Here is a 15,266-nt window from a genome sequence, read left to right as displayed (position 1 = left end):
CTGAGGTAAACTCATATACCTGAAAGCTTGTTTAGTGTTCTTCAGGGGAAAGTTACTTTTGGAATCTTGATTATTTAATAATAATCATACCCATTGTTTAGTATGTTGGATATGATGAAGTCTTTATTGAATAAGTGACAGAAAAGCTCCTTTTTTAAGTGGAATTAACTTGGAGTAAATAAATACATTTTCATTTTTTCAGACCAAAACATTATATAAGTAGAAGAATCTAATAATCATTCTTGAGCATTCTTAAGAAAAGTTTAAGTTCTCATTCTCCATTTTACTGACATTCGTGGGCTCTGTTAGCTTATAAATATATTTTGTGTCATCACGTTAAGTCTAAGGCTCATATTTCCTTACTAATAAAATTGAGTATTCTGCTAACTCTTACATATGTAACTGAACCAAAAAGAAGGATTCTAACTAATATCTTTTTAATACAAACCCAGTAGTCTTTATTTGTTCTGTTCTTTATCAAAAGCCTTTACCTGCTGTTTTTTCACTTTGTGTAATTAAGTGGCTGCTATTACAGATATTAAGTCACAGGTGGGACCTCCTCTCCCAGTGGAAATAGATGATGCTAACTTACAGAGAAAACAGAGTACATATACTGGCCATTTAGTATTCCTTTTGTTCCTCTTGTGTTGTGGGACAGAGGTGTTAGGTTTTGAGCTTGCACAGGAGACGGTTGCAGTAGGGGAATGTTTCTTTGGGAATGTGTAAGTATCTCCTCGATGTGAACACTTGAAACCTCTTTTCATTTCTCTGGTTTCTGCCCTGGGTCATTCTCTTACAGACAAAGATGAGAGTGTCTGACGTAACTTCTTTTTCTTGGTTACTTAGTTTCGCTGGGACAGTACCAGATGGCAGCTGCTTTAGCAGAGAAGTACTGCGACTTTGATATCCTGGTGCAGATGTGCGAGCAGACAGACAACCAGGCCAGACTACAGCGTTACATGACTCAGTTTGCAGATCAGGTTAGTCTTTTTTACTTTGTCCCTTAGATAGTGTTTTGTAGTAAGTTTGCACCTGAAATGTTGCAAAATTTATTGTTTGGTTTTGTGGGGGGTTTTTTGTGGGTGGTTTTTTTTTAATGCATATGTATTTACATATACATATAGGAGTAATGTGGAAAATTGAAGTCAACGTTCACTGTAAAATATTCAATAGGGTATTTTACCCTGAGACTGCAAAGTGAGTCAGCAGAAATACAGATGCTAGCTGCATTGGGTAATGGCTTTTTGTGGGACCTTTTTAATACCTCAAACACATTATCTCTTAACATTTTTCAGCATTTTTTACTTCTTCTCTGAGATACTGCTGTCGTTGTACTGTTGTATTATTGAACTAATGTAATATAAATTTAAGGATAATTTCCAAAAAAGAAGATTGTTGAACGTATAAATAGAGAAGTAGTTAATGTATAATGTACAAAAAGTAGTTGAGAGTAGGAAGGTAGAGTGTTGTTTTAAGGTTTCTTTTGTTGTCCTGCTATGTACTTGTTGGACAGCTTTTCCATTGTCTGTTAAAATCTAGTGCAAAATCTTGCAATTGTGCTAAAATATGGGAAAACTTAAGGAAAAGACAGTAGGGATTACTTAAAGTGAGTGGAACTGGGACAAAAGGTTCTTAATTTGGGAGTTGGTGAGATCGATTTTTTTAGATTTCCACAACACCTGTGGTCTACATGTTTTCTAATAAAGACAGTACATACAGAAAGGTTCTTTTAATAAGAAAATACAAAAGTAGCAATAATGGACAGAAATTATAGCAAAGTTTTTCAATAGTGAGGCTTAAAGATTCAGAGTGACTGCCAAAGGAGATAAATTATCTTCTTTTTCTTTTCACTTGCTTTATTTTAAAGGGGAGATGTAAGACTTTCTGAAAAGAAATTAGTGTGGCTAATGGATAGACTATCAGACTGATGGCCTCCTCAAACTTAATTTTTTAAATGTAACATTATTCTAAAATTATCCTGAAAAGACTACATTAAATCTCAAACATAAATCCTGATTAGTTATTTCACATTGATGTTTTTGAAGATAAAACAGGGTGTTTTTTTAAAAAAAAAGGTTTTTTTAACAATGCCCGAGGGATTAAGATTGTAGGTTTACTTGGAGATTGGAGGGAATGTTTCAAAAACAGTGACAGTGGAAGTAAATTTATTTATGAAAGGAAGTATTAAGCATGGAGTCTTGAGGAGGGCGAAGGAGCAAGTATAAAAATAAAACAAGAATTGTGATTGGTGTGATACCTGTTTCCGTTCTTTTGTGTTAATGTGAAGAATTTACGTTTGATATTTCCTTTGCTTCTGTTGAAGGATTCCATGTTTATCAACATCTGTTGCAGAGTAGCTCATGAATTCTTTAAACACTAGTTCTGTCAGGGCTCTTATATTTTTTCATCACCACTCTGTTTTATGTTGTGTGTGTCTGGTTTTATCAAGCAGGTTGTTACTACTTTCTTTCCAGTTGTATTTTAGAAAGCATTTTGTCTTAGTAGACAAGCAAGATATTGAAATGTAACTTAAAATGTGTTCATATTCCTGTTACCTTCAGAATTTTTCAGATTTCCTGTTTCGCTGGTATTTAGAAAAAGGAAAACGAGGGAAGCTGTTATCTCAGCCTATTGCTCAGCATGGACAGCTGGCCAGTTTCTTGCAAGCTCATGAACATCTGAGCTGGTTACATGAAATCAACAGTCAGGATTTGCAAAAGGTGGGGTTTCTTAAATACAAGCAAACTGAAATATCACATATTCAAGTGGCAAGTTACCTAGTTATGACTCTTCATCATCAAAAGACAGCTTATCTATATGAGTTTGGGGAGAGATGACACAAGTAATTAGTGGAGTACCAAAAGCCTTCCTTCAGGCACCATCTGGTATATCATCTAAGCCACTGCACCATGTAATGCAAGATAAGCGTGCTCATCCCTTGTTGGTGGCTAGTATTTTTTACCAAGGAGGTTTGGTTTGGCTACATGATCACTACTTCAGTGGAATTGGGGGTTTGCAGTGAATATCAAAAGCATTATAAGATTATCCCTTGAGGGGGAAAACTGGAACTTCTATTTCATTAAGCCAGCGAACTTGAAGGTGTCACAAAAGTAAAAAAGCTATTGATTAATCACTTACGTGCATAGTTTAAAAGTACTTTTTAATAACAAATGTGCATGTGAATAGATTAATGTGACATTGTTTTAAATGTGATCCTTTGTTGCCTTCTAAGCTGTCCAGTTACTTCTTTTCATCTTCTTGCTGGTCAGTCTTTCTTTCCTTCTGCTAGACTTATAAATGTATTTCACTTCAGCAGTTAAACTATTTCAAAACAAAAATGGTTTCTTTCAATCCACCTGCACATTTAAGCATGCAAAGCAGGGAAATGTTTATTCTATTGCAAATTGTAGGTTGATGATGCAATATGTCCCTTAACAAACAAAAAAGTCACCCACAAAGCCAAACCAAAACAAACAAAACCCTACTGAGAATATTGTAATACTCCATTTGTGTCGATTGAGGTTTTCTGAGTTACAGCAAAGTGCTATGAAGAAGGGGCAAAGATTCTAAAATACACAACTAGTTCAGTCTAGATATTTTATTTCAGAGTAAGTGGTCAGAAACTTTGTTCCTTTTTGTCTGATAGACAAATAAATTCTTGCCTATCTATTTGATTGCTGCGACAGTTATACACATAATTCTGTTTTTTCAGATTCCCAAATTAACAGGTAAATCAATCTGCATGCAAAAATGTTTTGTCAAAGCATATTTGCCTGGCTTTTGTTGCAAAGCCTTAAATTAAATTCCAGGGATACAATAGATGAAGTTGCAATTTATCCTTTGATCCTAAAGTAGTTTTCCTTGATCAGTACTGAAAAGATTTTTTTTTCAGTACTGTTGGAGGGGAGAGATCTATGTCTCTACCCAAAGAGTGTAATGCAGATTTATTATGCAAATTGTACAACTTTTAAAAATAACAGTTATAGTATTATAAATAATAAATAGCTGTGAGAGTGCTGCTCAGATAAAGTCCTTGTCTGTTAACCTTCTGATCTTAATTTATAAAACTGATTTCCAACAATTTTATTAATTTTAGGCTCACAGAACGTTGCAGACTTTAGCAAATATGGAGACAAGATATTTTGCAAAGAAGAAAACACTTCTTGGCTTGAGCAAATTAGCTGCACTAGCGTCTGACTTTTCGGAAGACATACTGCAAGAGAAAATAGAAGGTGAGAAATGAAAAGGACGAAGTAAAAAACAGACTAGGTTATTGAATTAGAATTACGTTAATTTTTCAGATTGTTAATCTGTTACTTTGAGGGCTCTAACTTAATGTGGCAAGGATAAATGGCCTGATGATTTTGCTCATTTTAATTAATTAATTAATAGGAAGCACAAGGAAGACAGCATGAGGCAGTAACGTCAATATTCACTTTCACCTGCGAGTTGGGACTACAAGGACTTCACTTTTTCTGTTAACATGTAAAATATTGGCATAAATAGCAACCTACATGGTACTTTGAGAAATTAGACAGTTCTGAAGTGACTGAAACTTGTAAACCATTCACACTGAATATGTTTTCCTGAATCTGCATTTTATATTTTAGATGCAAGGTAAAAATTGTTTAATTTTTGTTTATTGAAAGGCTCTCAACTTTGAATTCTTTTTAAGTCCTGAGGCTCTTAGGCTGTACAAGGAAATACAGTAACTGTGTTTTATTGCAATAATGTTACCTGCAAGTACATGCAGTTGTGATCAAGAAGTGCTTTCTCAGCATCTTGATTTCTGTATCTAGAAAGGTTACCGTGACAGTGCTTCATGGTGCTCTAACTGAACAGTGGTTAATGGGAAAATTAGGAATACCTATTGTGCTTCAAAATACAACAGTTTCACTGCTCTATTATTCCTATCCCTTTGGAAAATAGTTTGTGCAGCATACATGCTGTGAATTTGTGAAAAAAGCAGCTCTGCACTATTAGTTAATGGATTCTGGCCACCAGGGGGGAGCTTTGGAATATGACTTGAGGTTACTGCTCAAGCTTACTTCTATTTATCTGTGTATTTATCCATCTGTGTTATGTACAGTTCTTAAATCCTGTTGAAAAAGCCTTGTAATAATTAGGTTAACTAAGTAGGCTCTACAAATTATGTTCAGCTCATAAGAGAAATAATAATGTATTATCTGCTCCTGTGAGTTTTAACATTAGCTGAAATCTTGAAGTTTAAATTTATTTTTCATCACTTTGAAAACACCTCTGCAGATGTGAAGAATCTTATCTTTAAATAGGAAAACTGTAGAAAAATGACAAAAATCAAAGCTTTATTTCAATAGGCTAGTGGACTCAAGATTTGTTCTGGACTTTACCCTGCTGCACATTTCTGCATGGTACATGATACAGTTTTTAAAACTTAAGCTCTTTGTGTATCAGTTTCTGATTGATAATGTGAGAATAATTAATTATTCCTGCCATGTTTTGCTTATTCCTTTAAACAGATAAAATGCTCCTTGAAGTTATTTTCCGCATTCTGCTATGCAGCAGAACTGAGTGGGAAGGGCAAGGTTCATATAGTGTGGCTGATGCTATTCCATTCTGATTGTCTCAGCCTAATAAGTTTCTGGCCCTGAAGCAGACCATGCTGGCAAATGCAAAACAATCCAAAATTGAATAATTCATGAGAGGGAACAAGTCCATGTCACATATCTTCAGCCAAAAGGTAGTTCTTAAAAATTGTAACCAATTTACTTTCCTGAATAGCGCAACAGCTTCCATCCAATACTATGTATTCCTTTCATAGTTTTGGGAAAAAAGTAGTTATCCATCTTTGTTACACTGGGAACATGAGTGGAAAGTAAAAACTGGTTTCACCAGAATGGCAGTATCGAAGTGGAAGTGTTTCTCTGCTTCAGGAATGTAGCTGAGTGTCCAAACAGAATGCTTCATAACAAGCACTTGTAGACTTGAATAATATTGTGAGTTGACAGTTACTGTTGTGCCACAGAATTTATTATTACATCTTAATAACATGAAACATTCATTTCCTTAAATGACAAGAAATAGCAGAGCAGGAGCGCTTTTTGTTACATCAGGAGACGCTTCCCGAACAATTACTGGCAGAGAAACAGCTGAACCTCAATGATATGCCAGTGTTGTCTGCATCTCAGCTCATTGATGTAAGTTTCCTTCATTACACAGGTAAAATTCCAGTATGTTTTCTGCCTCTGTTGATAAAGTAAATGAGAAGATCACAACTGCCTTTATCCCTCATATGACTTGCTAAGAACCTAAAGATCCAATGTATGAATTGTTTTAACTTTGCTTAGTTTCTGCCAGCACCAGACTTCAGAATTCTGGTTTTCAGTTCAAATTTCTTCTTGTTGAATGTGTACTTTAGAGTGCTGCTACAAGAAAAAGCAAGTCAAATCAATGCCAGAAGTTGATTTATTGGTCTAAGCCAGGTTTTGGAGGTGAGACAGTTTCTACTTTCAGTTACGTTTTTGATAGAGAAGAACTTGGAAGGCAGAATGAACAAAGAATTCTACCTTAGTGGAGAAGGATGCTGCAAAATAGAAAAAGGAAGGACTAGATGCAGGAAGAGGCTTTTGGTCACCTGTTTCAAAGAGGCACCTGAAGTCTTTCTACTTCTGTTTTCTTTTACAAAAACCCATCCCATAATGAAACAACAATATGAACTGCTCTAGTGCTGACTTCTTTTCCACATCCCTTTGTGGTGATAGCCTGGAACCAGTAGCCTTACTGTTTCTGCCTTGTTGGCCACATACTTTTAGCATCCAGTGATGCACACAGAAAGTACTCCATGAATAAAAGCGATACATTAAAAGAAAATCAGGTCATGTCTGGGTGTCAGTTTTACAACTCCTTTACTTTTCTGTAATCCTGTGGAAAATCCAAAGCATGCTTGTTTACATTCTCCTCATTTTCTTAGAACAGTGCTAATAGCAGATTGTGAAGTCATTACCTCTGTCTTTAAATGAGGCTATCCCTGGAACTGGGGAAGAGTAGGTAGTGTCACTCATGACTCAGCAAGCACTGACACCACGACAGTTTTCTTTCTGAATTCTCTCTGTTGTCAAACCAGTGTTCATACTTGCTGCTTGCAACGCGAGAGTGAAACTTGCGAAGTGTAAATTAAAAGAGTGTTAATGTTAATTTTCCTTTGAAGTACTAATTTAGAATCAGGGTTTGTGAAATACCAATAGCAAACCTGTTGTTTTTAAAAGGAGAAAGGCAGCAAATGTGTGGAAGTACTGCTTTGAGCTTAATTACCAAAATAATTCTGAGAGCTTATTTGTGGAGCTGAGCTCTGGCTACAATAGTCCAGGAATGTTACAGCCTTAAATGGCGTTTAAATTTGAAACCTAGCAGCCTTATATCCAATATCATTTTTCCACAGACCATTGTCATGTAGGTGGAATGCTGCTCTAAAACCTTAAGTATATTCCTTGGTATAAAAATACTTGCAGTTGAATCAAGACGTATTTTCATGAGAGGTTCCTGTAAATGGAAAATACATGGTGGTCTTTTCCCACAGTGAGTTGTCTGTGATACCGGTTACATTAGTTTGTAGGCTAAAAATAGTTCTCCGTGTTAATCTCTCGTATCATAGATGTACATATGTGATGAGAACAGAAGAGCCAATGAGTATGACTTCAAGAAGGCACTTGATCTGCTGGAATATATTGATGAGGTAAGAAACCTTTTTGAGGGATCTCTAACCTAGAGACTTATTTATTATTATTTAAGCTAGAATGGTGCATCTGTAGTTAAATAATAGACTAGCTAAGTGCACGGTAATTAAAACAACCCCTCGTGTTTTTGCAGTTTGTTTTTAAGTCACTGGAGACTTACTGCCAAATGTGGTTTAGATAATTTAAGAAAAATGGCACTCTTCTTCTTCACTTCCCATTTATAGTCTATAGTTTCTTTTTTAGGGCCTTGCTTCCCTACCAGCTGTATCCAAACGGGACAAAGATTGTCTGTTTTTAGTAGTTTAGTTCTTGCGTCTTCCCTTTTGGCAATTTTGCTGATTGTCATGAGGTGTTGTGGGATAGTCACCAGCTTTTTAACACGTAAATAACATTGAACCACAGATTTACTCTCTGGGTTTTTTTCCAACTATTTTTTTTACATCTAAACAAGATAAATGTCACTCTAAACCCATGAGATTTCAAAATTGTTTTTTTCACAGATACTTAAGTTTGTGACAATTTGTGTAGAAGCATTCAGCACAAATTGGAGGTGGTGGTTCAGAGTATCAAAACTAACCGTTTTCCTGTTTTCCCTGCTTTTCTCTTACAAAAGTGTAGCATAAAGTTGAGACCCATCCTCTGGCTTCCAGGCTTTAAAATGCAAGTGTTTGTGGTTTCCCTTCTCTCTTATGGTGGGAATTTAAAGTAGATGTGATGCTTCAGGACATCAAGAGCTGGAAAAAACCGTATGGTCTTTTTCTGACAATATATTTGAAAAGTGACTTGACACCAATTACCTCGAAGTCTCTGTGCAGTGAAGGGGATGCCTTTCCAGATCAAATGTATATCTTTGAAGTAATTTACTGATATATTCATAAAACAAATATCCTAATGTGGACACTGATGAATGCTAGTTAGCTTTGCCATGCTGGAAAACAGTCACCATTTAGCACATGGTAAAATAAAACTTGTCAGGAATACAATGTTTTACGAACTGGTATTTTAAAATATGCCCATTTTAAAATTGAGTTAATTGGTCTTCAGCACTCAAGTGGTGATGTGGAAAGTCTGAACCATGATTTCAGGTAGAAACAGACAGTGTTTGGTGTTTCAACAGTCTGATCAGATCATTGTTTTTAGCATGTGTTAAAAACTGTGTTCGGTGATTGAGGGATCTAAGTCATTGGTTTAATCTGTGTGACAGAGTGATTATTTCTTTTGTAAAAAATATTAACATTTTAATTTGCCTGTTTTTTTCTCCTTGAATTGAAGGAAGAGGAAGTGGATGTAAATGATCTTAAACTTAAAATTCTCTGTAAGGCTCTCCAAAGAGATGGGTAAGTATGAATATAAGGTACTGGGAGTATTTGTGACAGGTTCTCCAGAATTACATTTTAGTGTACTATTTTCTAACTCACCAAAAAGATTTAATTTTGTAGTATAAGGTTAGTAAAGTATAATATATCTTCTTATTTGTAAAGTGAAACCCTAGTAAAAAATATCTGTAGTACTTTGTTTGATTCTCTCACTGGCAACCTACAATGCATTCTTGACACCTGACACAAAAATGTAGTGTGCAGCTTTTATTCTTGAACCCTTTCCTACAGTAAAAGAAGTGATCCATGCTGAAGTTATTTTTTCATTTGAAGCTTCTCAAATAAAAGCTCTCTAATAAGAGCAACACGTGCAGAGTTCACTCCCTGCAAGCCTTTATTTCACTTGGTTTCAGTCAAGTGACTAAGTTCATGGTCAATTGAAAAGATCACGATCTTTTACAGCCAAAGCTGCATTCATGACTGGAAGAGATCAGAGCCTAAATACTGCTTAGAAGAGCCACACTTAAGGATATTCAAAACCAAATACAGGCTGAAACCAATTGGTCCCGAGAATCTTCTCCTCAAACAGTGGTACTGTTTTCTCTCAGGTTAAATAACTCAGATGGCATTTCCTTCCTCTTCTTTCTAAGTTTCAGAAGCCTTCAACTTTTCTAACTCCTATCTGTGTTCCAAGAGGGACCTAAGAAAGAAAAGATGAGGAGAGAATACATTCCAAATGCACTGTGCCATTTGTGATTAAAACTGAAATAAGCAGCATTTGGATTCACACTCATGCATAGGATAGATTCCAAAGGATGGTAGTTTATAATTCCTAGTCGTGTAACTAAGTTATTACCACATATGACACAAATAATATGCAGAAACAGGTTCACAATATTCCAAGTGTTCCCTTCCTATTATTTTAGAGACAGAAGAATCCAGAACTCCTACATGGCACCAGTCCAATTATTGGTTTATGACCTATCTTCCCTGAGTCAAGAACAGGATTTCAAATGTAATATTTTTACTGTTCAAACATACATAATGCTGACAAGATTTTGGCCACTCTGCTAGCTAACCAGAGGCAATTTGAGATGGCTGAAGAGTGTTTGGAAAACTTGATGTCTCAGTTAAGTTTCCGTTCTAGCAAGGCTCACAAAGGCTTTACAAAGAGGTTGATTGCTGTTTCAAAAGAGGTAGTGTTAACTTTCATCTGTGTACAGAAGTAAGTATCTGACACGTTACAGTACCTATTTTTAAGGATAGCATCTATTTTCTAGGTTAAGGGCTACAGGTGGTGGTGAGGTTTTCAGGTAGGATGGAGAGCTTTGCTGGGTGTGCTCCTGATGTTCTTATAGAGTCCTCACTATCCTCCTCTGTGCCTGAGAGGAGAAAATCCCCCTACCACCTTCCCTCCCTCTTCTTCACATTTTTCCCAGTAGATTAAAGATGAAATCCTAGACATTTAAGAGTTGAAGTGACATCCAGGATACAAACATGGTTTCAGTGAAGTACAGAGGATTTGTCAGTAACAGCTTCTGGGCGCCAGGTCCAGATCTGGTGCAAGCACATTCCCACTGCCCCATGGTAGTTTCGGGAGTGATATGAGAACTGGTTTTGTCTGGCAGCTTGACACTGGGGACAGGAAATTTGAACAGCTGACAGGTTAGAACCACAGCAAAACAAGTTAGGTTGTTGTTGACTTAAAACTGCTACATATAAAGCTCTGTAAGGATGAAAAATTGTCATTTAAAATAATCTTTCTCTTAGAAAAATCTGTTTGGGATTTTTTTTTGTATCACAGATGAGACTGTCATTCATGAGTTTTCACATTTAACACAAAGGAGACAAACTTGGTTTTGTGTCTGTGTATGCTGTTACAGGCCTGCAACTTAGATTTTAAAATGGTTTTTTCTTTTTCTCAGTGTTTGCTTTTTGTTTTGGTTTGGGTAAATTGCTTCTTTTCCTTTATTCTACAAAAAAAAAGAAAAAAAGAATCTATACATTCATAATCTCAAACATAAAATATAATTACTGAGAATAGGTAATTCTTATCTTGATGGACAATAGTTTTGTTTTATCAAAGAAATAATGTTGTTTGTGGGGGTTTTTTATGGTTTAGAGGAAGGGAAACATTTCTGTTTTCCTTCTAACTAGACTACATTATAGTAATGTAATTTCATATGCAGTTTTACTCTTGGAATAAAGAGTTATTAAGAAAGATAGAAAAGCCTCTTGCTTTGAGCTATAGCCAAGTGCCTTCCGTGAGGACATGTGTTAATCACCTTTGATAATATATCAAATTTTCCTGTGTTTTTTGTTCTTATTAGTTTTAATTTTATTTCATCTATGCAATTCTTTCCCTGATTATTCTTTGACTTGCAGATGGTCCTGTTCAGATGGTAGAGATGATCCAATTGAAGCATCTAAGGATAGTATATTTGTGAAAATACTACAAAAGCTATTGAAAGAAGGTAAAGTGGATTTAAATATAATGGAAGGGTCTGAAATTGTTTACTTGTTTCAAAAGCTGCTTAAGAGGAACACTAATATGTAAGAAGTAGTGATAATAAATTCTCAGAGTAATAAAAATGCATTCTACTAGACAATTAAAATCATATGAAGCTAGTTCTATCTCTGTACAATGTTCAGGCAGGTAAAACATGATCAGATTTCTGGGTTATAATCTGGTTATAATCTTAGTACCCTCAAACTATTTGCTCAACAGGGCACCTACCAGATTTTTAGCAGTTTCTTATAGTACAGTAAAGTAGGTCTTCTGGAGTTAAATACATATCTTCTGTAGGATACAAGATTAATAACTAATTGACTGTCACTCAGAAGAGATTAATCTGTTTAAGATAAGATGTTTTTTGCTTTTGTGTTCGCTCTCCAAAAGCAAAAAAAAAAAAAATACTTCCCATTCTCCAGTTAAAGCTGACCATAGGAAATTGTGGCCATGGAAGTTACTACAGCTGGAGGAGGGAGTAAGAGCATGAAAGAAATTGAGAGTCAAAATCTGTTTTAAACATTACTGCATATGAACTTTTTCCAAAACAGAGTTCCATGTGGAAAATAGAAAAATGAAGTTTTTCAGAAAAATTCTGGGTTTGTGTGTCCGATCCTGTCAATTTCCTTTCTCTTCTAAGAGTCTCACGCCCTAAAATGAACTGTTGCAACTGATAGATGTTTACTATTTGACTGAGCTTTCTTTTCCCTTTCGTTTTATTTCTGTTATTATTTATTTTTCTTTTGTTGAAGTGTTATGCAAAGCTTGGATTTGTGGTTTAATCATTAAATTACTGAGCTCTGTTTAAGTAAAAATTATTGGTTTTTTAAACTGTTTTACAGACTGCTTAAGCTTTATTGTATTTCTTGATGTGTATAATAGAATTAGAGCTTCCCAATTCCAGAAGAATAATTTAACTGTGAGGCAGGCAGAGGTGTTTACTTAAAACTTATCTTAACTACTAATGAAAAGTACTTTTATTGGTGTTGTAATAAATGGTTTTGTGTTATAGGAGTCCAGTTAAGTGAATATTTACCAGAGGTGAAGGACTTGCTGCAAGCAAACGAACTTGGCAACTTGAAATACAATGCTTACTTCGAATTTGTGTTAAAGGCAAACTATGAACTCTACGTTCAGGGACAAGCATGATCCTCACTGGTGTTTTAAATGTTTTTTCTAAAGAACTGTTGAATGCTTTTATACTTTTTTATGTTTTGTTTGATTTTTTGCTAACACTGTGCTGAAATCTATATGAGTAATAGTAATATACTTGGTCTTAAATGTATAGACATTGGTGCTTTAGTCAGGGGAGCCAGAGTTGTGTTTTCAGGCAAAATAAAAATAAAGCTTTCTTTTTCTGTGCCTTTCATAAACTCTCTGTTTTGTTCTTTATCTTCATTAGTATGAGTCCTGCCTGAGACTCAAAAGATAAACAAACAAACAGGGTGAAATATGGGACCCAGTGCAGGAGGTGGGGAAACTTCTGCTGTCACCACTGGGGCTGTGATTTCAGTTCAGAGAAAATACTGATAACATTAATGCTGAATGACTGCATAGCTTGCTTAAGAAATAACTGGTTATTCTGTTGGATAACTTCACTCTTTCTTTGTACAACACTTTTTGCTGTAGAAACTAGCTGATTGCAATGTTGCATTAAAGGTTACTGGCACAAAAAGGATGACTGGCTTGTCACTGATCACTCAGTTTGTCTGTGACAGAAAGGAATAAAGCACAGTTCTCATTTAAAGTTCTCTGGTCCAGTAAATAGACCATTTTTTCAGTTTATTTCTGTAAGGTTAAACTTTTTCAAAACATTTTAGTATTGTATCTATTTGACTTCCATTTAAGCTATTTCTAGAATACATGTAAAAATGAGATTAGCAGCTCACCATGCAGTCATTCACAGCAACTGCTCGCGCCTAGGCTCAGATGAAACCTAGAAAGCAGTTACCATGGTGTGGGAGTCCAACAGGATCTTCCTTACTCCACGCCTTGTTCTCTACTGATAGATGCTACTAATTTTCTTTTTTCTTTTCTTTTAACCCACTGCCCCAGTTAGTTATCTCTGACAGGGGAATAAAAGAAATAAAAATCTGGTTAACTTCTCTATTTGAATTACTGTGATGGACAGCAGATTTGAATCTTTACATAAAAGTTAGTGCAATCTGATGAGTTGCACCTTTCTTTTGCATGTAGCGCAAGAGTCAGAGTGACTGCAGAGCAAATTTTGCATGCCCTTATGCTTTACTTGTCTGGCTCCATGCCTGCTGCAACAACTTGATCCAACAGCTGAGAAGGTCAGAAGTTAAATTGGTTGAAGAGAATCCAGTTTCTAGTTTTAAAAGCACAGCTCCCCTTCTGTGGCTTCCCCTCCTCCCTGTACTAATACAGTAAGCTGGGCTGAGAGTCTGAACATGTTTGGAAGAATAGATTTATCTAGAGGTTCTAACTAATATGGGAAAGAAATGCACTAGCAGTCATCTTCTAAGATTGTTCTAGGCAGCGAACTTTGCACTCCTGCAGTCTTGCACGGCTGAGAAGTGTGAGCGGAACTCCCGGCTATGGCTTCAAAGGAGTGGGTCGTTTAAAGCCTTCCCCTTGTTTTCTTAAATGTCACTTTGAGGGTGGTTTCATGTTGATAAACTTCGCAGAGTTTTGGGAGAAAGAGAATTATAAATGATTGCCACCCCTTACTGAAATATATTCTACCTGAACTTCTACTAGACTCGTATATTTTGCTTGAAGAGGAATCCTTTTAATTGACCATCCACCATAAAACACTCTGGGGATATATCATCCCTTCCCAGACTGTTCACCCGATATTTGTATTCTGGGCAAGCCCTGGAAAGCTTGCTCCAGAAGCAGGCATTTCTCTTCATTCTTGGCTACCTGTCTGTTTCAAAGTGCCTGGCTTCTCTGCTGGGGTGAATTTATTGTGGTTGGTGCAAAAGCATTCTCCAGGTTTTTGGGAAATGTAGGCTTTTCAACTGCTTTACTCCACTGCTCGGTTAGGAGGCACTTGGCATTAGTACAATGGCTTTCCATCTGACCATTGCCAAAACAGAAGGCTACTTGCAATGAGTTTACTTAAATAAAGCCTCATTAAAATAACTTCCATGTCTAAACTGATGTTTAATGTTCTTGTACTAGCAATGTTGAGCTGGTTCTCTATTCGGTTGGGAAGTTTGAAGAGGCTGGGATTCGGGATTATTCCATTTCTCTGTCCTCCGCTTCATTATGTAATAAACTGTGCTGGTGCAGAACTTCTGTCTCAGATTACTGCAGAGGGAGGATGCCTTCATTTACCACTGCTTATGGAAGGTCATGCCAGAGCTCTTGCTTGTTTCTAAGCGTAACAAAAACAAATAAACTTGGGAGAACGGCCTAAGGAGCATGGATAGCTCCTCTTGGATAAGGAAGTATATGTTGTTTCTTAAATAGTTATTTTCTCAGTGATGAAAAGCATACACAGTACAGGACGTACATGCTTCTATGCTTTGTTGTTACCAGAGTAGTAGAGAAGTTTATCAGTTGTCATTTGTGGTCAATTTCAGAAGCTACTCATAGGGAATAAGGATCTTTGTGCCCAGCTCTGTACTGGAAACTAACTCCAATTGTTTTCTGACTTGGGACAAAACCCACATTCATTTAGTGAGTCCAGATAAACATCAGATCTACCTGCAGAAAATGATATTTTACTCAGAACTGGAAGAATTTAACATTGCCATT

The 15,266-nt window shown here is 36.0% G+C and overlaps 1 protein-coding gene across 1 annotated transcript in view; it reads left to right on the top strand.

Annotated features, from left to right (window-relative positions):
* Positions 1 to 14,648, top strand: part of NUP133 (nucleoporin 133) — a 33,601-nt gene extending 18,953 nt beyond the window's left edge. Inside the window, exons 19-26 of the mRNA XM_050314297.1 lie at positions 847 to 980; positions 2,562 to 2,720; positions 4,097 to 4,232; positions 6,058 to 6,176; positions 7,631 to 7,711; positions 8,985 to 9,049; positions 11,414 to 11,502; positions 12,550 to 14,648. Of these exons, the coding sequence (XP_050170254.1) occupies positions 847 to 980; positions 2,562 to 2,720; positions 4,097 to 4,232; positions 6,058 to 6,176; positions 7,631 to 7,711; positions 8,985 to 9,049; positions 11,414 to 11,502; positions 12,550 to 12,686 (920 nt within the window). The 3' untranslated portion in view covers positions 12,687 to 14,648. The remainder of the gene's footprint in view (positions 1 to 846; positions 981 to 2,561; positions 2,721 to 4,096; positions 4,233 to 6,057; positions 6,177 to 7,630; positions 7,712 to 8,984; positions 9,050 to 11,413; positions 11,503 to 12,549) is intronic.
* The last annotated feature ends 618 nt before the right edge of the window (positions 14,649 to 15,266 follow it).

This window comes from Myiozetetes cayanensis, unplaced genomic scaffold (genome assembly GCF_022539395.1).
Source record: "Myiozetetes cayanensis isolate MyiCay16 unplaced genomic scaffold, myiCay2020 scf2-11, whole genome shotgun sequence".
Classification (NCBI taxonomy): Eukaryota; Metazoa; Chordata; class Aves; order Passeriformes; family Tyrannidae; genus Myiozetetes; species Myiozetetes cayanensis.
This window is presented reverse-complemented; position numbering and strand designations above follow the sequence as displayed.